The sequence below is a fragment of the Pocillopora verrucosa genome, chromosome 3, assembly GCF_036669915.1.
Source record: "Pocillopora verrucosa isolate sample1 chromosome 3, ASM3666991v2, whole genome shotgun sequence".
In the NCBI taxonomy this organism is placed as follows: Eukaryota; Metazoa; Cnidaria; class Anthozoa; order Scleractinia; family Pocilloporidae; genus Pocillopora; species Pocillopora verrucosa.
Window position 1 is genome coordinate 3,118,837 of NC_089314.1, and position 23,821 is coordinate 3,142,657.

Genomic DNA, 23,821 nt, shown 5'->3' on the forward strand with positions numbered 1-23,821 from the left:
TGGCTCTTTTGGCCATCAAAATTTCAATTGAAGGCAACAGTCTATACACTAGCGTTTACTACAAATGTATGGACTCACATAGTTCCTTGTTGTATTCATCTTCGCATTCATCACACGTCAAGAATTTCATACCTTTTCACAGTTTATCATACTTCGTCGCTTATATAGTGAAGACTCTGGTTTTTCCGAGAAATTAGGGGCAATGTGCCAGTTTTTCGATAACGTGGCTATCCTGTTTCTGTCGTTTCATTCACTCTCACATTTCACCCTTAAAACAGAACCAAAAAAAACACTATGCGTGTATTTCAATTCCTAAAACAGTTGAATATGTGCGCGCTTGTAAATCTATTCTTTTGCGTGACAATCAATTCACCCTTAGGAGGGTTTTAGTCAATCTTAGTAAATTGCACGCATGAACCCGTGAATGCCCTCTGTTAGCAAGTAAAAAAAACTGTGAAATATCATCATAGTGCAAAGATAAACTGCACCTGGCATATCCACTTCCGTTTTAATCCTCAATTTGTGTTAAGACTGGAACAGTATATCAAGCAGACCCCAATCAAACGGACACCCAATGTTAAACGAACATATTAAGCCAAAGTCGCCATTTTTTCTTGACACACTTAATAGGGAACATAGTCGTAACTGGCAATTCCCAGACAGATCAACAAAATTGAGTCCTTTAGTGATTCAAACCTTTTGTTTAGCATAATCTTGAAGGGATTTTATATGAGACTTTTTTCGTCTTTTATAAAAGCTGTACTGTTCGTGGGGCCGTACGTGTTCAGTTCGTGTTCGTGTTCAGAGCCAAATGCACCACGATGTCTATTTAGGATGTCGAGTTACAAAATGGTATAAGGGAATAGCGCCCACGCTATCTCCAGCCATATCTGCGTTTTTCGAGAACAGACGTAGATTTCCACCCTCGTTGTAGCCAGTGTTACTGGCGGTTGTTGGAGTGTGTCAATGGGGTTGACGTTTAGCCGTAAAACGGCAAAAAACCCGGCAAAAAAACATTTAGCCGCTGGGCGTAGAAATTGACAACTTTTAACTGTTAGTCATAACAAAAAAAAACGTTGGTTGTAAAAATCTTTCCTTTCTACAATGTGTCATTTTCTGTTATCTTGGGTTAACCGTAGTCGTAAATTGGTCATAATTTTAACCATTGTTTGTTGAGAATGCTTTGTCCATAAAGCTTAAGGATCAGCGTTAAGAAAAACTCATTCCCTCCAGACAAAATGGCAATATGGCGATATAGCGATTTCTATTTCAGGAAATTTTATTGGAGGAAAGGGCGCTAAATGTTGTCTACCGCTGTAAAGTATGAAGTCATTTGATGTATGAACATATTTCATTTACTTCCTCTTCCTGTCTACCTGTCCTACTGATTCATTCAACTTAGCCATCACGTAGGAATACTATATAAATTGAAGGATTTCGACGGGTGATTTCAGCTGAGGTAGCTAAGCTTGGCCGGAGTCTTCTCTTCCTTTACCTTTGAGTGTTGCCGCTGATGATAACTTTCTATCCTTAAGATTTCTTGTGGTATGCCTCTTGTAATACAATTTGAGAAATCATGAATGACCGTATTTTGCATGCATTTCTTTTTTCTTTTTAAACATATTATTTATGTTATTTAGTCGAGTCGGCTCGTTACTAGGAATTTTCATCTCTCAATGTTGTAGCAAGGCACTGCTACAGTTTCACTCCACGCTCAGTGATTATTTAAAGTTACAAGTGGTAGTTTTCTTTTCTCCAAGAATAACTAGTTGTTCAGTCAAGGTAAGCCGACGGAACTTAATGTTTAAAATTGTTGATAATGAAGATTAAGTTAAGTAAAATTCCGGGGTGATGCGTTTCGAGGAAATTTGTTGAGCTAAATTTATTTAATTTTCCCCATTTTTTTGATTAGGTAACAAGAGGACGCTGAATTATTTTGAAAATGATTTAAACTCTTTGTCTTTCGCCGCTTACTAGTATGACATACATCCATAGTCCATCAAGTAGAAAGACCATCAACAATAGTCCTTGTCCTGGAATATCGTTACTATTTTTTGCTTTCTGTAGACTGTTATGTTTTCATTCATATTTAGATTATTTGGTCTGCGGTAAACCAATCTTAGTGGAAGTCGATGGCTTCCAACTCTTGTGTAGCTTCTCACAATATCACGAGCCTCAAGCACCAGAGGTCGCTTTCAACCTCTTCCTGTATTCCGTGGATTGCTGTGCTCAGCATTGAATGTCTGGCCATAATCATCCTCAACATCACCACCATTATTGTATTTGTGAAGCAGCGCCAGCTACAGAGGAAGAGTACATACTTGATTATCCACCTTGCCATAGCTGATTTGTTAGTCGGGGCCATATCAGGGCCGATGCAGGTTTATGCAATCATGGCTGAGTGTTACGGGAAGATTTGGGATATAACGTTTTCAAGAATAAGTTTAGCCTTTTTCCCCTTTGCATCCCTTGTCAATCTTGCGTTCATTTCGCTGGAACGAGTACACGCAACATATCGCCCTTTTAAGCATCGTTTAATCAAGAAATGGGTGTATGGACTAGTTATAGCTTTTATATATTTATCAACAATATGCAAAGGTACAATAGAAATAGTAACCGATTGGCCATTAAACGTAATTTGGGTTTATTGTTCTTATTTCATTCTTCTGGTTCTCGTGTGCCTATGTTACATTTCCATTTATATCAAAGTTCGTTGTTGTCATCAACATCAACTTCATGGTGCAGCCGGCCTGAGGGAAAGAAAACTGACGAGTACATCGTTTCTTGTCACCTCTGCGTCATTATTAACTTTTCTACCACTTACTATTTGGGAAAGTATGATTTTCCTTCATGTCATGTCCATTCCAAACTGGTCCACTTATCTGCAAATTGGTGGCACTATACTAACATTATTCTTGGCCAACTCGCTAATAAATCCTATTCTTTATGCAGTGCGGATGCCAGAATTTAGGGTAGGTATATCAAAGTTGATATACCGTAGGATGCCCCAAGACCATCGAAATCCGGTCGAATATCCACTTCGCAATCTTTAGTTCAGGCCGACGCTTCATTTTTTGCGATAGTCTTGATCAGAAAATGTAAATAAAATATTAAAAATGGTTTAGCTAGTCAAAGAATCTGTACAGCCGTAATTTTCATTATCCATATTAAAATACTATTTGTCGTTACACATGTTTTGTGTTTAGCCTGACTTGTAATGGTAAACCACAAGTTAAAATATATTTCAGAACAAAGAGACAAACAACGAGCGGGACCACAAGGATCGGGTGCATTATTATCAATGTAAATGATCAACAGCAAGTTGGCGGAAAAAGCGGTATCCAGTCCTATAAACAACAACAAAAGAAACCACACTTTTTCTAAGACTGGAACATTGCGTCAACTGGAGACCCCAGTTAAAACGGATACCATATGATGAGCGAACTTAACCTAAAGTGGCAATTTTTTATTGACACAATTAATCTAAAACATACCCGTATTTGGCAAACTCCATAACAACGCAGGCTTAATTATAACAACTGAGTCCTTTGGTGACTTAAAACTTTTGTTTAGCCGAAACTCCAAGAGATTTAGCAACAGATTTTTTGTCGTTATTTATGAAAGCTATGCTGTTTTAAAATCATTTCCAGATCACGCTAGCTCAGCAAAATTTCAAAAACCGTATTTGCGTTGAAATTTTCCTTACTTTTCTCTTTTAATTCTCATTTTTTACAATTTATACAAATTGCGTATCATAATAGATGCATGTTTAATTTCATATTTCGACTTAGTTTTGAATTCATCTCTGCCCATCAAGTTTGAGCGAAGGTTATCGTCCCCCTTTACTGAAGCCAGTGTTAATGGAGAGTGTCTGAGTGCTGTGACATGAAAATCCTTTGTCCTTAGTTATATGTCAGAAAATCGTTCAGTTCCTCCGAGATAAAATCATAAGTTTCATCTTCTTGGTTTCCAAAAAGACCGAGTTGTGAGCGGAATAACAGCAAGAATAGTTAAAGATGTAAGACATCCAGGGTAAAAAAAAATTAATGCAATTCAAAACATAAAAGGAAGCGCGAGGTAATTGGAAAGTAAGCATTGCAAAAGTTCCTTTCATCTGATTCTGTTGATGTTTCTATGGCTTGTAATTTCATAAAAAGTAGAATCACAAAACTTAAAGCGTAACTGTAGGATTGACCTTTAAATTAACTTATTCCCCCCAAGCAAAAGAACGATTTGAAGCTATTTTAAGATATTTTCTTGAAGGAAACTGGGCTACAATATGTTCTGCAGCTGTAAGGTAAGAAGTCGTTTGATGTATTGATATAATTAATTACCGTCCTCTTCCTGTCCACCTGTTCTATTGATTCATTCAACTTAGCCATCACGCATTTCGTAGGCAAACTGAATCGAAGGATCTCGAAATCGCCGCTTCACGGTTGTTATATAACAAAAGGATAAATAGAAAAGATGGAAAAGAAGGTTGTATCTAAGGTACCGCCCTTTTTCATAAATTATCGTCGAGGGTCGTGCTCCTCGGACAAAAGAGTTTGGTTACAAATTCAGTACGGAGGATGAAAATTCGACGCTGTTTATAAGTACAATCACCATGGAAGAATTGAACATAAAAACTAACCATAGTTAACCTCGTGAAGCTAACAGTCTAAATAACTTAACAACTGCTTAACGCCGAATTCATGATAGAAAATTAAAGAAACGAGTTAATTCATAAAGATAACAAATAAATAAAGATAACAAGTTTGTATTCTTTTTTCTTTTTAGACAATACGTAACAGCGCCAGCCCCAGCGCCGAAGTACATACTTGATCATTCATCTGGCCACAGTTGATATGTTAGTCGAGGCTGTATCGGGGCCGATGCAGATTATTTTATTCGTGGCTTGGTGCTTCGAGAAGAGTTGGGATATACCAGAGTAAGTTTAGCAATACGTTCTTTTTTCCCTCTTTGCACATCTTGTTAATGTCGTGTTCATTTTCGTTGGAATACGCACACGCAACATATCGCCCTTTGAAGCATCGTTTCATCAAGAAATGGGTTTATAGACTGGTTATAGCTTTTATCCATTTATGAAAAATAATATGTAGGGGTACAATACAAGAAATAACCGATTGGAAGTTAAATCTTATTATGGTTTATTCTTCTTTTCTCTTTCTTATTGTTTCCATTTGTATTTGTTATATTTCAATTTAGATCAAAGTTCATCGTGATCGTCTTTTTCGACATGATGATGCAGCCGGTCTAAGGGAAAGAAAACTGACGAGGACATTGTGTCTTCTTACTTGTTCATCATTATTAACCTTTCTACTAATAGCTATTGACGAAGGTATGGTCTATATTCATATCATTGCCGCTCCAAAATTTTCCTTACATCTGTAAATTTCTTGCGCCACACCAACATTATTCTTGGCCAACTCGCTAATAAATCCAATACTCTGTGCATTGCGCATGCCAGAATTTAGGGTAGGTATTTGAAAAATGGTACCCTGCAGAACCCTAAAACCGTCTAAATCCGGTCAAATAACCATCTCGCAATCTTTTGTTTAGGCCGAAGCTTCATTTTTCGCAGTTATTTTAATCTGAGAATGTAAATATAGTGCTCAAAATGTGAATCACAGAGTGTGAACAGCTGTTTTATTTTGATCATTACTATTAAAATATTATTTTCATTTCACATGTTTTGTGTTGAGTCTGAAATGTAAAATAAGCGTCTCCGAATTAATGTTGAAACCTCTATGATAATTAACTAATTTATGTTTGTGGTATAAGCTGACACCTACGTTTTAATACTTTTTTCATGGCCTTTATGGGAAGCCTAACACTCACCCGACTTTGTTGAGTATTTTTATCTTAGAACGTTTTCAACTTTTTGTACTGTTTAAGTTACATTGACGTGTTCTCAACCGATGAGGATGCTGAAATTTTTGCAACCATATTCTTAGAGGGGTAACCGAAATAAACATCTCACTTAACTGAGAATAATGTGCAAAATTATAACTCTCTTTGACCACTAAAAATCTTCTGATTGAAGAGGTTTTTCTTTTTTTACTCAAACGCCTTGTCATCTGATGTTTTTTTGCTTGTTGTTCTTTACTCTTCTTGTCGAAGCATAAATTTTCAGTCAAAATCGTAAATAACATATGTCAACAACAGAATACCTTGACAGTAAAGATACAACAAAATAGACGAACGAGCGCTGTTGCCATACATTACTTCACTATTCATTCGTATCTAATAAAAAATAATTTTGGAATCATAAGGGTCACCTCATAAGAGTTTTACGTTTTCACCATGCTGCTTTTGCAAAGAAAACGTGAACTTAGAAATACAGTTTACAAATGCTTTCCCTTGTTCAAGCGATTTTACTGTCGTAAAAATATGACATGAAAATATTAGAGATGGACCACAGCAAAGTGAACTTGAGGAACTTGCCGAAGAGAAAAAATATCGTGCAATGGTTACAGAAAAGTAAATACATAGATTTTTTTAATCATATGCCATGCCTTGACATGGTCTAAAATCTTCCACCATTGAATTAATTTTTGTGCAAAAGACAAATCGTTTTTTCCTTTCTTATGCAGCTGCTCTAGCACCGCGGGTAGGTTGGTCTAGAATATAAAGATCCGTGTCTTTTCAATATTAGTTTACTTCCAACAGTGAGTTCATACATCGGTTTGCATGGCAGGTGTCTTTATTTCTCCATTTTTAAGGCGAAGGCACACGCGAGATGAATGCAAAGATACTACAAGGGATGATGTAGTGATTCCCTTAAAGAGACATTTGGTCATACTTCTAAGTAATTAAGATTCGCTAAGAATGATGTTTAGTTGGTCTTGTGACATGCGTGCTTGATCAGGATTAAAGGAGTTATCCGTTGTTTAATCGGCCATCACTCCAGGCAAGACACAGGCAAGAGAATGAGCTCCTCGTCTTTCACGTCACCGGCGCACCTTGCACTTTCCTCGCACCTAAAAACCCGCCTAAAAAGCGCCTAACTCCCGTTGGAGCGGTGAAAAAGAAAGAAAACTGCATCAGACAGCAATTTCACAAATTGAGGTTTTAATAAGTGATCGATTTTACACCACATGCATGTCAAATGAATACTTCCCTCTAGAATAATGTAAAATTACAATGATGTTCTTCACATTCAAAAAATTGATTATAGTTTCAACGCATCTAAAAGATCGTATCGAGCGGGTCAATATTATTTTAATCTGACAAAGATCTCCTTCATGTCCACTTTAAATCATCTTAAGTTAGCCTTAAGAACTATCAATCGTCGTCCAATAAATTTTATAACTATAACAATTTCAAAATGTTTCGCCTTGTCTGAAAATTTTTCGAAGGCACCTTTTAAATGTAATTACTAGGAATATTTTGTGATTTAGCACCAACTGTTACCTCAAGCTCAATAGAATTATAAGTTTCTCATTTTGACACAATGCTAACACTAACAAATAACAGTCGCTTACAATCTTCTTAAAAGTAAATTGTTACCATTAAAATACCCTTTACTGTTGAGCCGAGTCTATAAATATATATATATATATATATATATATATATATATATATATATATATATATATATACATAGGAAGTCTGCAAGTCGATTTTCGCGTGGAACAGTGCTCAATACGTTGAAGCAGAGCAGAATAAATATTATGAGAGGAAAAAACGACGCAACTACATATCCCGACAAGCCTGTTTCGTGAATCGCTTCACTCTTAAACCCCTGAAGAGTGAAGCGATTCACGAAACAGGCTTGTCGGGATATGTAGTTGCGTCGTTTTTTCCTCCCATAATATTTATATATATATATACATATATACATGTAATATAAAGAAACTGTAAACTTCTGTGTCGAATGAAGATACTAAAACCAATGAAAATGAAAGATTCACTTTTAACTTTTACTTACGTAACAAGTCAATAAACACACTTTGCTATGCCTGAATAGCCGCAACAGCGGTGAAACGCGTAGCGCAAAAGCAAAGTAAAAGTTAAAAGAATAATTTCGTTTTTCAATGGTTTTAGTATGTACATGTATATATATCACGGTGCAACTAATGAAAGTCGGACGATACTGACGGCAAAATCAAATCAGTAAAAAATCCTCCCGACTTTCCATTCTTTCTCAATTTTTTTCGGCACCCTTGAATAGATGTTTAAAGATTTTGAAGTGGGATATTGATTGGATTTATCGGGTTCCGAGCCCTACGGAAAATTATTACTAATATGCTTGTTCTTACCTCAGGCATTCGTATAGTATAGATTATAGGATTTATCAACGAGTTGGCCACTACAAATGTCGCTATTACCATCAAATAATTAAATGGTAACCGATCGTAAAATCTGAAATCAGAGAATGGAATGGAAGCCCAAAGACCCCCAAATACAATCCTAGGCAGGAACGTTATTAACGATCCAAAAGTGACAAGAAATAAAGTACCTGTCAGTTTTCTTTCTATCACACCGGCTGCACCATGGTGCCGAGGAAGACGATTGCAACGGACTTTGAGACAAATACAAGTATAACACACAACGATGACAAAAAGTTGGGTTAAATAAAATGCAAAAACGATTATTGCATTATAGGTGAAGAAAAAATTAGAGGGCACTAATACAAACGAGTTCATGACGGCGGGCACCAACCAAATGACTATTATAATCACTCCATAAACCCATTTCTTAATGAATCGATGTTTGAAAGGACGAAATGTAGCGTGTACTCGTTCTAATGAAATGAAAGCGAGGTTCAAAAGGGAAAATTGATCGACTCGTAAACCTAAAACATATTCTAGAATAAGTAACCAAGTGATATCAGGTCTATGGTGATCCCACAGATGGCAGATACTTCCGCACCTTTCAATCATCAGAGGCCCGTACACCAACCCAACTAAGAGATCAAGTATGGCCTGGTGGATGATCAAGTATTTACTCCGGCGCTGTGGCTGGCGCTGCTTCACAAATGCAATGATGATGATGACATTGAGGATGACAACGGTCAAACATTCAGTGCCTAATACAGCTAACCATGGAATACAATCTAATGGAGAAGACATCGTGGATCGTGTCAATATAGGTACTACTGTTGGGACTGATAGACATTGAGTTACATTGGAACCAGGGAGAGCCAACCGAACAACCTGAACAGGAAACAAACGTTTATAATGCAAAAGTATAGACCAAGTTCTTGGTATCATGCTTGTTACCTTTTATGTGTCGGTTCTCGAGTTAAAACTTTTTTAATTTGCTTGGTTAACTGCAAAGTTTTTGGGTGCTCGATGAAAAGAGTGTCCTTGTTCTTCTTGGTTCTGACTTTCGACACTTCTAAGCGCAACAAAACAAGCAACCGCGCTAGCAAATAGTTTGGTGCACTTTTCCATTCAAAGGACTACTGTTCGAAGTAATTTTTAAAAGAAAAGACTACTTAACAAACAAAATGATGAGGAAACGTCTGTTCGAAATTAAGATTGATTAAGAGTATTTGCGAACTCAAATTGATTTTCCAGAAAAACAAAGATACGAGAACTGAAAAAACATCACAACATCGCATCACAGATATCCTCAATTAAGAAAAACGACTGATGCCAACTGCACTTGTCTGTAGTGGAAAGAAAGTTCTTTCTTTTGTATGTAGGATCGAAATACATGCACCTGCCACACAAAACCTAGCGAGGTACAAGGCGAGAACCAATCCTCAATTCAAAAGATGTAAATTCACGTCAAGTGACGACATTATCTAAAAAGAAGATAGAATGCTTGTACTACTTACGTTTAAACGACGAAGTAAATTAAGAAAACCATGAAATTGTGTGGTTAAATAGTAATCTCAAAATTGGGACATATTTTTCTCCTCTAATAAATTTGAGATCATTTCGAGAGGTAACCGAAATGCACAGTTTTGTTTATATTTCAAAACTTAACAGAGTATGGTTCAATAAATAGTTGGTCTCTTTGACCAATAAAAGTCTTCTAAATGATGAGGCTTTTAGCTTTAACAAGTCACCTGATTTGACATCTGATGATGAAAGGTGGCTAAGTACAGTTCTAAATGCAGCATCTGGCTCAACAAATGTAATTTGTGTTTTCCTCCCTTTTTCTTCCTTTAATTTGTAACAAAATTTAAGGAGGCGAAGGAAATAAGGACGACCAATCTAAATAATTAACAATCTGTCATAAAGCACTTTGAGAAAGCAACACATTTTTAAGTAAATTTCAAGGTTAATCTACTCAAACGCTATTTACTGAATACGAAAATATTACATGATGATATAAGAAGCAAAGTGCACTGTAAGAAAGTTTTAAAATTTGCCGAAAAGAGAAAATTTCATGCAATACTTGCAGAAAGTAAATACCCATAATCTTTTCAATCTTGTACCATGTCCTGACATGGTGTAAAACCTTTCACCGTCGAATCAATATTTGTTCAATATTCAATATTTGTTCAATATTTGTTCAAAAGACAAATCTTTTATTTCTTCCATTGGCTCCCGAACACTGCGAGCAGGAAGGTCTTAAGATGAAGATCAGCGTCCTTTCAATATCATTTTACCTCCGACAGTGAGTTCGTTGATCGGTTTGTTCAACAGGTGGCTTAATTTCTCCGTTTTAATGGCGGATCTGCATACGTGAGAAGAGCGCGATAGAGGTGCGAGAGGTGATGTAATGTTTTCCATTAGCTTTAACAGAAAAAAAATTTTTTTTTTCAATTTCCTAAAAACTTAATATCTTATAAAAGAAATAAAGGTCTATCAACTTCTGAAATTTTATTTTGGTATCTTTTTTTACTTCAAGAGTTATAAAGCAAAAAGTAATTTGAGAGTAGAAAGGAAGGCGCAAGATTGATGATACTTTATATCAGCTTCTTCTCGTCCCCAAATTAACGATTTCAAACCACTGTTGATTTTCAAAGCACACTGTACAGTTTTTTTCACAGTTCCGAAATGGCTCATTTGCTAGTTCTTTCCTAAAGCTAGAGAGATTATTGTTCTCATTAAATTGTTGTTTTCAAGCTGTTATCGTGTTCAAAAGCGACAAGTCTCTTTTGCCGTTGCGGCGAAAGGAAATTTCTTCACAGTTTGCATCGGAGCGAAAATATTGTTCACTGATATAGAAAGGGGTTCCTAATAGACTTCAGAGATATAGTGGCCAGAATCTATTTCCATCGAAGTTACCGAAGGCACTAGTTCGCGAAAAATATCGTCGTGAGTCTATCATCATTCGCGTAGCATTACACTTCGAGCACCGATCGTTGGCAAGCTGTGTTGTGTTTCGAGTGAAACTTTCTTTCCTGTGCCTGACGTTTTTTCTTCCTCTTTTTGCTTCGACACAAATGGTTACATATTCATGCGTGTTGCACTAAACCTTCTCGACCCAACTTCAAAATACAAATCCCAGACACCATTTTTTATTTCGTCATATGCAGATCACGTTGAAAAGAAACGTGTTGATTAAAATGCGTCGTCAAATGAAGTTATCTGAAACGTCTAGGCATGAAAAAATAAGCTTCCATTCTGTTTAATATTAAAAATTGCAAAATTAAATTATATTATAAGCTTTAAGAAAATTTATACCATTACTGGGATAGCGGGCATAATTTTCACGCTATCTCTGTTTGAATGAAAACGCTTATTTTCCTTCTGTGATACCTCAAAAGGAAATATTCTATGTGATGAAAGATTCCCTAGGAAGGATCGTCAGTTGGTCTTTTAACATGGCGTGCTTGCATCAGAAGTAAAGGAGTCGGCCATCACTCCGGGCGAGACACGGGCAGAGGAAGAGTTCTTTTTCTTGGACTTCTCACACCTCGTGCTTTCCTCACACTTTTCTGTACCCGCCTCAAACTCAAAAGCGGATAACGCCTATAACGCAGGCTGTTTCTATTATCTTTGTTAATAGTGTTAGTTAGCAATATCTTCCCCATCCTCTGGTTCCAAAAAGGATGCAGATGCGGTCAGAGAAAATAAAACCACATCAAACAACATTTCTACAAATTGAAGTTTTAATAAGTTATCGATTTTACATTACAGGCATATCGAATTATACCTCCTTCTTGTTATGGCAAATGTGTATCTTTTCTTTTTTCTCTCAAGTAGGTCTTATATCTCCGCACCCATTCATTCACACTAATTCTTTTCGTTTTTCCACGTATCATTTCTCCACCATTATTTTCGTACTTTATGTAAATTATGCCGCCCTTTATATATCATGTTTCATGCCCCTGTTAGCAGTGTGCCTTATTTTGCGTCGATATAAACCTTTTTCATGTCATTTATGTTCCCTTGGCATTTGGTTAGTTTTTTGGTAAGTATCTTCGCATTTATTTTTCCCGTCTTTTTTTTGTAAAAGTCGTTTTTCTGTTACTTAGGTGTTTACTTCTTCTTCACGTGTGTATTAGAGAGTAGTTTAATAGAATGCTGAATAAATGTGTTTTAGTGAAGTGGGCCCATGCCCCTTCACTTCTAAAATAATGTAAAATTACAATGATGTTTATCACTTTCCAAAAATTCCTTAAGGTTATCACACATCCAAAAGATCCTATCTAATAAGTCAATGTTATTTTAACCATGCAAAGATCATTTTGTGATTTAACACTAAATTTTGGCTCAAGTTCATTAGCATTCTTCGTTCTCATTTTTACACAACACTAACACAAACAAGTAGGGTTCCCTCTCAATCTTTTCAAATTAATTGTTACTACTGAAATACCTTTTACTCAATCGAGGTTTTTTATATTACGATGTGATTAATGTAAGTCGGACGGTATTGAAGGCAAAATCAAACTGATTAAAAATCTTCTCGACTTTCCTTTCTTTCTTTAAATAAATGTTTAAAGATTTTCAAGTGGGATATTGATTGGATTTATAGGGTTCCGAGCCTTACGGAAAATGACTACTAATACGCCTCTTCTTTCTTCAGGCATCCGTATAGCATAAATCATAGGATTTCTCAACGAGTTGGCCACTATAAATGTTATCGTTACCATCAAAATGTAAATAAAGACTGATTGGAAAGATGGAAACAAGCTCGGGACTGGAAACCCAAGAACCGCAGAAAACGATCTCTGGCAGGAACATAATCAAAGATCCTAAAGCGACAAGAGATAAAGTACCAGTCAGTTTTCTTTCCAACGGACTCTGAGACAGACAGAAGTATAACATACAACGACGACAAAAAGTATGATAAAATAAAATGCAAAAAACGATAAGTTCATAATATCTGACGAAAAAAGTAAAGGGTACATTCCTGATAATATCGAGTTTATGATGACAGGCGCCAACCAAATGACTGTTATCATCACTCCATAAACCTATTTCTTAATGAATCGATGCTTGAAAGGACAAAATGTACCGTGTACTTGTTCCTATAAAATGACAGCGAGGTCTAAATTAAATAGATGTTTAAATATTTTGAATTGGGATATCGATTGGATAATTAGGGTTTAAAGCAAATTATTGGATTTATTAGTGAGTTGGCAGCCACAAATATTATTTTTACCATTTCAAAGTGAAACCCATTTCTTGATGAAACGATGCTTGAAAGGACGAAATGTAGCGTGTACTCGTTCTAATGAAATAACAGCGAGGTTAAGAAGGGAAACTTGATAGACTTGTAACCCTAGGACTAACTCTAGTAAAAGTAACAAAGTGACATCAGGCCTATGGTAATCCCACAGATCACAGTTGAAGCTTCCGCTCCACTCAATCATCAGAGGCCCGTACACCAACCCGACCAAGAGATCAACTATGGCCTGGTGGATGATCAAGAATTTACTCTGGCGCTGTAGCTGGCGCTGCTTCATAAATACAATAATGGTGAGGAGATTGAGGATGACAACGGTTAGGCATTCAGTGCTGAACACGGCAAACCACGGGACACATTGTGATGGAGAAAGCGGCTTCCAGTGCTTTTGGATCGTGTCATTATAGACACTATTGTTGAGACTTGGAGCCATTGAGTTTCAATCGATCCAGCCACCACCAACCGAGTGACCTGAAGAGAAGAGAAAAACGATATGATGTGGAAAATGTAATAGCAAAGTTCTGGGTATCAAAACATTACGTTTTATGTGTCAGTTAAAAAGTTTGAATGCTGATAAGAGACGATACCGTGAGAACCAGCAGGAACTACTTTGAGTATTTTGTTGCGAGCTAAGCTTCTCAATTCTTTGCCACTCGTTTTTAACTCGTGTATTGCGCATGCACAACACGAGTTATAGGGGGTAGTGGGAAAATGCGGTCGCTCGATCGCTCGATCGCTCGATCGCTCGATCGCTCGATGGGCTGTAAACTTTATGCAAATGAGGTACGCACGTTACCTATTTTTAAATTGTTGTCCATGTTTTTTAAAGCTCCTTGAATTCGTAAGACCTTCTTAAAACAGTCTTACTTTGTGTACAGAAAATTTTGAAAGCTCAGCTATTCACAGATTTTCTGTACAAAATTGCACGCAGTCGTTCAACTGGAATCTTTATTAAGTGCGTGTAATGACAGCAATATGAACAGTTCGTGTCATAAAAACAAAACTTTTACCGTACTGAACTGCACCGCGATACAGTTTAGTCTGTTATTCTTGCTTCTGGCAGTTAAACGTTTCCGATGGAATCGACCAGTTTTCTTTAACCGGCTTACCGCTCAACAGCAATTTTTTTTTTTTTTTTTCGTTTTAGTTTCAACAAGCGGCGCCAGCGACTAGCGGGCGTGCGAGGATTCACACTGAAATAACAGAACAACCTTCGTTTTTTATAAAATTGTAAATTGCAATCCCTGAACTTGAAAACAATCCGAAGATTCATTACAAATATTATTTACTCCAAAGCGTTCGGAGTTAACAGGTGTTCAAAAGCTTTTTCTGTCATGCGTTGAGACTAGGGACAAAATCGATCATTACATTTCGTGTCGTGCGTTTTTTCTGTGTGAAGCAACAGAATGTGGCGGGAACTGACGAGATTACGGGTAAACACGAAAATCAAATAACACCTAAACAAATAATTTTGCCACCGATTTTCAGTTAATTTTTACCGAACAATTTTCTTTTAAGTTTCAAGACAATTTGAAGATTCAAAATAAATATTACGTACTCAAATGCGAAAGTTATACACCACAACAATTGATAAATAGGTCCTGAAATGAAATTCGATCTTGTTCTTGATTATACGTTGCCTAGCACGTGACCAAAAATCTACCTAGGGCAGTCTGGGCTTAGTCATACACTCAAAACTCGTTTCCGTTTGTCTTATTAGATAAACAGAGAATCATTCATGCTTTCATTTATACAGTATTGCCTTGATTTTCAAATATTTACAATGATAGTTTCACCTTTCACCCACATTTACTACCAACTTTTTCTTTTGAACCAGAAACAAAAATGACATATGTTTAAAACACATGACATCATCCACCCTTGTCAAATAAAATGGCATGACCATTTCAATTGTAATGCCTTCTTATCCCAACGTTAGTTTGTTTCTTTGCTACACTAGCGAACACTGAACTACTGCTCGTACTCTAAATATGACAATCAACCACAAAATTCCCTAAGCCAGATAACATTAAACATAATCCAAAAAATCATGTAGGTCGTCTGTCAATTCACGAGTTTGCTCACAGAGCACTTTGATGTGGTTCTGATTCTTGATGTTTCTGAGCAACCGCCAGCTGCGCAGGCGACCATTTTGGTGGTTTTTTCTTGTTTTTTTATGTTTTTATTTTTTATCAAAAGGATTAGGACTTCCAAGGATAACAACAATAAAGGAAAATTAAAGAAATAAAATACGGAGTCTGCTTCTGTTCGAAATGACAAGTAATGAAAAGTACTTACGAAAAGAAATTGATACGCCAAAATAAATTCGAATTTTTTTCTTCCCAGAGAGTTTCATGAATCAGTTATGAGTAGATTTTAAATTTGCAACCAGAGAGTCAGCTTTATCAACATCATTGTTGCCGTTCTTGACGTGCCTTTCCCTTTGAGAGTTTATCTTGCTTCTTTTCGTTAGGGATCTGACGACCAAAAAACCTCTACATGCAACGTACCCTAATAACATCAACAAGGATACGAGAGGCCAAAAAAATATCACAATAATCGCATCGTAGGTATCCTCGAGTAAGGTAAACGACTGATGTGAACAACAATTGTCTGTCAGGGAAGGAAACTTCTCACTTTTGTATCAAGGATTGAAATACGTGCACCTGTCACACAAACCATGGCGACGTACAGGGCGAGGAACAATCCTACGTCCAAACTACGGAAATTCACATTTAGTGGTGTCATTTTCTAAAATAATGAAATGGATTAAGAAAGCCATCAAGATGTCTGGTCAAATAGGAATTTCAAAATTAGGATATCTCTGTCTCCTTTGACAGATTTGGCATCAATTTGAGGGGTAACCGAATGAACATTTTTGTTTATCTTTCAGCACTTAACAGAGCATGATATTACAAACTATCAATCTCTTTGAACAATAACAGTCTTCTGACCGATGTCGGTGGGAGAGCCGAACGAAGGGCTAGCGCTCGAAACATCGGCTTTGAAACTCTTAACAGTGGCCAATTTACGTTATCAACTCAGATGATTATACCAAATTTCACAGTAAGATTAACTTGGTAACGAACGTACGTTTTAAACTAATCAAAAGTTGGTCAGATCTTTTTCATTTACTCAAACCTAGGTTACTATCAATTAATTTATTCTCATATTACGTGGAGACAACAGCAGCGGACTGCGTCGGCTTGAAGGATTGCGGAAAATTATTTTTAAAATCCTGCTCTTAACTCAAGCATTTGTATGGCATAGATTATAGGGTTTATCAGCGAGTTCATGCTTGAGGAATAGCAAATTAGCTGTCGTAAGAATGTTGAAAATGTTCCTCTGGAAAGAGCCAAAAGTAACTGGATATGGAAAACGAATACAGTTGTACATATAATCGTTGGCAGAATTGTTAACAGTGATCCAAGGGTGACAAGAAACAGTGTAATTGTCAGTTTTCTTTCCCTCAAATCGGCTGCACCATGATGTTGAGGATGACGACTACAGAGGACTTTGATGTAAATGGAAATGTAAGAAACTAAAATCACAAAAAGATTAACAGCAAAGTATGACAATGCAATAATATCATTTCCATTTCGAGTTTCGCCGTCCTCACCCCAATGGGAAATATCCAATTTACATCTATTATCACACCATACATCCATTTCTTTATAAAACGATGCTTGGAAGGACGAAAGGATGCGTGCGCTAGTTCCAAAGAAATAATCGAGAGATTGATCAAAGTGCTCTGTGAGCAAACTCGTGAATTGACACATGATTTTTTGGATTATGTTTAATGTTAGCTGGTTTAGGGAATTTTGTGGTTGATTGTCATATCTAGAGTACGAGCAGTAGTGCAGTGTTCGTAGCAAAGAAACAAAGTAACGCTGGGATAAGAAGGAATTACAACTGAAATGATCATGCTATTACGTTTGACAAGGGTGGATGATGTCATGCGTTTTAAACGTATATCATTTTTGTTTCTGGTTCAAAAGAAAAGGTTGGAAGTAAATGTGGGTAAAAAGTGAAATTAACTGTCTATCATTGTAAATATTAGAAAACCAAGGCAAAACTGTCTTAGTGAAAACATTAACGATTCCCTCTTTATCAAATGAGACAAACGGGAACGAGTTTTGAGCGATATAGCTAAGCCAAGACTGCCATACTTCACAAAGGAAAAACACATACGAAACGTAATCATCGATTTTGTCCTCAATCTCACGCCATAACAGAAAAAGCTTTTGAACATCTGTAAACTCCGAGCGCTTCGCAGGAAGTGATATTTTCAATGAATCTTCGAATTGTTTTCAAGTTCAAGGATTGTAAATTACAATTTTATGAAAAGCGAAGGTTGTTCTGTTATTTAAGTGTGAATCCTTGCATGCCTGCCAGTCGCTGGCGCCGCTTGTTGAAACTAAAACGAAAAAAAGAACTCTTTTAAGATTATCATTGGCTTCTTTTTCACCCCACCACTATTCTTAGCAACAAAGGTCGCCATTTCGTCTGTTTATTGCTCGCAAAAAACTATCAAATGCACTCAAAAGCCTAGAATCGAAAAAAAGTTTACAGGAATCGACCAATAGAGCGAGCGAGCGAGTGCTATTCTCCACATCATATCTACAACTCGCTCTTGCGCATGCGCACAATTCACGAGTTAAAAAGGGACACTAGTCGAAAAAGAAACTGTTATACTAATTCCGGTTGTATTCTTATTCATAATACAATATTCGTCGGCTTATTGAGCTCCCACAGATCACACTAAGAGTTTCCGAAAAATCCCCGTGAACCCAGCTAAGGAGATCGACTATCGCTAGATTGATGATCAAGCAGGTACTCTACCGTCTTAGCTGCTTCAAAAATCCCCTCCCCCCCCCCCACCCCCCACCTCTGGCCCCACCTGTTCAAAGGCTGGATAACGCTATCCGCTGAATAAATCTTTGTCAGGTGGATAGCGCAAAAATCATTTATTAACTCTTATCAGCTGGATAGTGATTTCTCCGCTCTCTGAACAACTTAGCCCAAATCTGCAATCGTCGCTGTAAATACTGATTGGAGGAGAGTAGAAACGGCTCAATAACTCATATAACACCAATAAAAAAATCAAGTATGCGGAAACTTTGTTGTTTACATTTAATTAATCTTGGTTCGATGTTTGTGATAATTTGCCACATCAAAACATGTTATGTTTTTCCCTACCATCTGCCTCTACCCAGGCTACCCGTTAGCGCGCTGAAATTTTAAAAGAGAGGTCCAGACTGGCATCCTATCTAGCGGGAGTATAGTCGCCTCATACTATGAAAACCGGAATAAGCTCGTGTTCGATTGGCCAATTTGCTTGAGCGCAGACTACATCTTTTTTACCTTTGACCTTTTCAGTGATTTTTTCCGTATCACTTACTCTCCTCCTTCATATCAGTTCCAGCCGAGACCTTTCAACACAGCTTCCTGTTTGGATTTCAAAGTGCTTTTATCCCTATGAAGAATAATTGCAGGAAGAGGTGGCAGCAACTTGATCTTGATGACGTCCGAAAATTTGCAAGGCAACAACGTTAGGTTATTTTCGGCATCATTCCCAAAAAAGGCAATTTGAGACCCAAGCATACTAAGTAAATATAATAAAAATTTGAAAGATTGTGGCACGTAAATTTAAACAAGCTAGCGTAATATACATTTGAAATTTGTGTTAAGAACAGAATGATGGGTTACAGAAGAATCTCTCTAATTCCGTAAACTTTAGCAAAGTCCACGTGAGGATTGTGTACTGATATTGTGAATTGAAAGTGACACTTGTTGACATCAGGGAAGTCATGCGACAGCACTTCAGTGCATTGAAGCTATGTCTAAGAATAGAAGAGGAATGTTTCCGGTCCGAAACGCCGCGCAAAACAATTGACCATATAAGGGCTTTGAGATAAAATAAAGCCGTAAACAACGTGATTTAAAAACTACAGAATTAATGATGTCATTTCGTCTTTATTGTTTATCGGTCTTGAAACATTTTAACTGCACTCTGTTTTCGTTCAGATAGTCCGAAACACTTAAAATCCATGTCTAGAGATGTATAGCGAATAAACGAAAAAAGTTTTTTTTTATTTTAGCTCCAGACGCCGCGTAACTGGTCCTGTTTTCCTTCTGTTTTACCTTGCTGCGCTCTGTGATCAGTCAAAAAAAATCGCGCAAACCTCTTGACCAAGCAGGCGCCAAACTTCAACCAATTACGACTTAGTCATTCGCGAATTCGCGCGCCTCAGACAATTTGCTTGTTTCTACTTTGAGTTCTCAGCGGCTGCCTGTGATCTTTTACTTGCCCTGGAAACAAATATGAAATGATAAGCTAGATGACAACAATAATGGTACTTTCGTCGAAGGTTTAGCCTCCCACCCAAGCTTCGTCACGTGTTTCTACCAGCCGACGCTAACAAGCCCTTGGTGCGGGAGGCTATAAGAGGTCAAGAGTTCGATGGGATGAAATATTGGATGTTTTACTTGATTGAAGGGAGTTCTTAGAGACATACTGAAAAAGAAACAAATTTTGTTTGATCAATGGCTCCCGAATGGCAACTTTGCTATCAACCAGAAGATTCCTTTCGAATTTCGAAGTAATCGTTCTTTACTAGAACCGGGAAATTTTGCTGACTGCTCGTTTGTGATTGACAGTTTTTGTAATGTTGGCCTATCAAATTAATTAAACCATTATGACAGTGACTGTGATAAGCTTATTTAAGGAAGCTTCACGAAATTAAAGATTCACGCTGAACCAATTTTCCCTCCCTGTTTTGATAAAATTTGTTTTGGAGATACGAGCCAGATGAATGGGAAAATTACTGAATTCTATCATAACACAAATTGTGTTCTGTCCTAATCTATAGTACTAGGAGGCGGTAAAGCACCGAAGAGCTAGGGAGAAATACTGTGTTTAATGTTCTCCCTTAAACTTCTTCCGTCATCCAACCATTTTGCGTCTTGCAACACGACAGCACACCTGTGGCTTCTTTATCGATTGAAAACATCATCTAAAAGTTTGCAAAATTGCGCACAATATTAGAAATACTTGTGCAATATTTGTTACTTTTACCTTCATGACAAAACTGCACGTTGTTATTAAACTCTACTGACAAAAAACGTACAATTAACCACGTACATATACTACTCTCGTCATGAAAGAAATTGACGTAAACAATATCTCCTCTTTTTAACTCAGATGGACGTCCCCACTCTCTCCCCTCCAAATTGAAATTATAAGATGAATTTTACATCTACACTCAAAACAACATCATCAGGCTGTTTTTAAGAAATGGAAAGACTTTTTATTTAACAATTCTAAATTGTGTTGTATTTACAAGACAGGTAAATAACTACAGATTTTGCTGAGGCAAAACATCCTTGTCTTTACTTGAGCGCTTTGAACTCCTGCGGAATATTATACGTAAAATTCCCTCCCTCAATTCCGGCATCCTTATGGCATAAATTATGGGATTTATTAGCGAGTTCGTAAACAAGAAAGTAACGGTTATGAGGAGAAAGTTCATAGTTGATCGCCTTGAAAGGCTCGTGAAGAACTGGAAATCAAACACAATGATACTTAATCTTATTACAGTGGGCAGAATAGTGAACAATGATCCAAGAGTGATAAGAAACAATGTACTCGTCAATTTTCTTTCCCTCAGACCGGCTGCACCATGCTGTTGAGGATGACGATTGAAACGAACTTTGATATAGATAGAAAGATAGGAAAGACAAATCACAAATAGTTGAACTGCAAAGTATGAAAGTATGACGATAAAATCGAAATTAAGACTGAAATTACGGCTTGCTATTTGTGTTGCTCTTAGTGCTAAGGGTACAATCCAAGTTACTGCTATTACCACTCCATAAACCCAGTTTTTTACAAAGCGATGCCTGAATGGAAAAAATGTGGCGTTAACTCGTTCTAGAGAAATAACGGAGAGATTACAAAGAGACACTAACAAGAATATCGACTCGAAAACTTTTTGTATTCTCATCCATGATTCTTCATCAGTCGGACTGTTGTCACCCCACAGATCACACCAGGTACCTCCCAATCTGGCAATCCAAGCAGGTCCCGAAACACCAACTAAGAGATCGACTACTGCCAGATGGATGATCAAGTATGTACTCCGCCGCTGTAGCCGGCGCTGCTTCACAAATACAATAATGGTGATGATATTAAGGACGGTTACGACCAAAGACTCGACGCTGATTACAACAAGCCAAGGGATACATTGTGACGCCGGAGCCCGCATCCACACCTCATCGCTGGCTTTATTTTGAGTACCGTCGCTGATGAATGAAGCCATTGTGTTGCCTAAAATACTTGTATCGACTTGTAGCGCGTTTATACAAATACAAATACAAATGAAAAAAAGTGGAGATTTGCTTTCGTAACAAACTACTGACAAGGATATACATGATCAGAATCATATCATGATGTAATGGTCGGCATGTCTGTTGCTTCTACGCTGCGATTATGAAAAACAGTGGTTTAATTTTAGTTGTCACAATTCTCGATAACTAATTTTGTGTAAAATCCGTTCTCAAGGTAAATTCCAATCTAAAGATTTTCTAAACAGAGCCGTTTTCCAAGTCACGTTAATAAAGAGTGCTGTGAGCTGGGATTCGCCAAACAGGCGACCAGGCGTTCTATATTTTTGGGAAGCGAAATAGATATGCTAGAAGGAAAGAACGCCTGATCACAGGTTAGAGTTCGCTAGGTCAGCTAACTTGTTTACATCCCCGTTGCCACCCAATAGAGTTCAGTTTGGTAGTAACAACTGTGCGATTTGTCACACATAGCTGAGTTCACGAAAAGATGCCCGAATAGACCCAATTTAACTATTTGAAAAATCTGATTTGGGAGGCAAGACATATCTAAACACAAAAGCCAAACCCGTCTATTGAAGCATATATAAGAACGAGAGCTAGGATGTGTCATGGCTAGCAAATGATCATGCGATTTTATCGTATATAAGCCGAAAGAAAACCTAAAATTTGACAGTTATTCATTCTGGAAGCGTGACTTACTTTTGTTGGTGGCTCCGGGGATGAACTAGACCTCAAGCAACTCCGATAAACTTCTAATTTTACTCCCGGAGATTTTCGGTTCTTTCCGTAAAATTATCCTCTCACAGTTCATTGCTTTCGTGCGCAGGTAGACCTAAAGTATGCGTGTTGGTGACGTAAAGGAAATAAATTTTAAGGGATCAGCTCATTGAGAGCGGATAGGCAATATCAGGCAAACAATAAAACATAGTAACATTGTTTGACTTTCATTTTAAGAGCATGTGTTGATGTTGGACATTGGACAATGGGCAGTGATTGGGAAAAACTGGTAAAATTCTCTGAAGCTTTGGCCGGCAACATTTAGTCACTTAAGATTTTAAAAGAATAGTTAAGGCACCGTAAACAACTGAATATTTTGTTTACCCGAACTGCCTTAATGCACAGCGAATATATGTTAACCTAGGTTGAGTAGGGCAATCACAGACTCCTTAAAAATAGTCCAATTGGGCCAAGATCAGTCTATGAAATTATTGACTGTGGACGCGCGGAATCTCTGAAACTTGTGGAACTTACAAGGAAAAATATTTTTCATTAGCACTAAGCATCGAGGGTTCGGGGCACGAAGGAAAAAAATTACTGTCATTGTATGGCGGAAATCTGGGGAAAATCGAATTTGGTTCGAGTTAGCGCGAGGTTCGAAATATCGAGGGTTTGAGTTATCAAGATTCGGTTAATATTATGATGACGAGGAAATTTATCTGAGAGCAGAATAACATTTTACATACGAGGGATCATTATAAGCTATAATCGTCGATAATTTATATTTATTTTGAAATCGTGTCCAATTCTACGTAGTAAAACAAACCTTTTCTCCCCTGTTTCCTGCGATATGAGCTGTCAGTCCAATACAGTTGTTATAAACTAAATATTGCTAAGTGGACAATCGACTGTGAACCATTTAATCAGTTTGAAGTCGTGTGTATATCATAAGTTATACACCTGCCGGTGATTTTGGTATTCGTGTCATATAGAGTACTGTGCTGCCAAAAAATAACAATAAACTTGACTGACCGTCTGAAAAGGCCGAAAGTTAATCGGAAATAAGAAAAATGTGTAAAGCATCCTATACAAATATTTTTGAGATTTTTCAAGTTTGAGTGCGGCTGTCAAACTGATAAAGACAGATGTTATATATTTGCCATTTTATTTTCGGCTATGACTTTTACATATGAAGTGTACTGGCGTTTCGATTTTTGAA

At 37.2% G+C, this 23,821-nt stretch overlaps 4 protein-coding genes and 1 pseudogene across 4 annotated transcripts; 2 read left to right on the plus strand and 3 right to left on the minus strand.

Annotated features, from left to right (window-relative positions):
• Window positions 1-2,132: 2,132 nt before the first annotated feature.
• Window positions 2,133-3,053, plus strand: LOC131799433 (histamine H2 receptor-like). Its single transcript, XM_059117154.2, has one exon. It carries the CDS (start codon window positions 2,133-2,135, stop codon window positions 3,051-3,053), a length of 921 nt encoding a protein of 306 aa, XP_058973137.2.
• A 1,277-nt stretch (window positions 3,054-4,330) lies between these two features.
• On the plus strand, window positions 4,331-5,490 carry LOC131799432 (uncharacterized; annotated as a pseudogene).
• Window positions 5,491-8,180: 2,690 nt separating this feature from the next.
• LOC131799397 (sphingosine 1-phosphate receptor 4-like) lies at window positions 8,181-9,123 on the minus strand. The gene is given in 2 exon segments (XM_066163201.1): window positions 8,181-9,075; window positions 9,077-9,123. Coding segments are annotated over 2 exon segments (942 nt in total).
• Window positions 9,124-12,780: 3,657 nt separating this feature from the next.
• LOC131799471 (trace amine-associated receptor 6-like) lies at window positions 12,781-16,127 on the minus strand. Its single transcript, XM_066164432.1, is given in 5 exon segments — window positions 12,781-13,027; window positions 13,029-13,147; window positions 13,150-13,327; window positions 13,532-14,010; window positions 15,838-16,127. Coding segments are annotated over 4 exon segments (918 nt in total). The 5' UTR covers window positions 13,973-14,010; window positions 15,838-16,127; the 3' UTR covers window positions 12,781-12,847.
• Window positions 16,128-20,897: 4,770 nt separating this feature from the next.
• Window positions 20,898-22,154, minus strand: LOC136279894 (melanocortin receptor 5-like). Its single transcript, XM_066164328.1, has one exon. The coding sequence runs from the start codon at window positions 21,858-21,860 to the stop codon at window positions 20,898-20,900; it is 963 nt and encodes a 320-aa protein (XP_066020425.1). The 5' UTR covers window positions 21,861-22,154.
• Window positions 22,155-23,821: the final 1,667 nt, after the last annotated feature.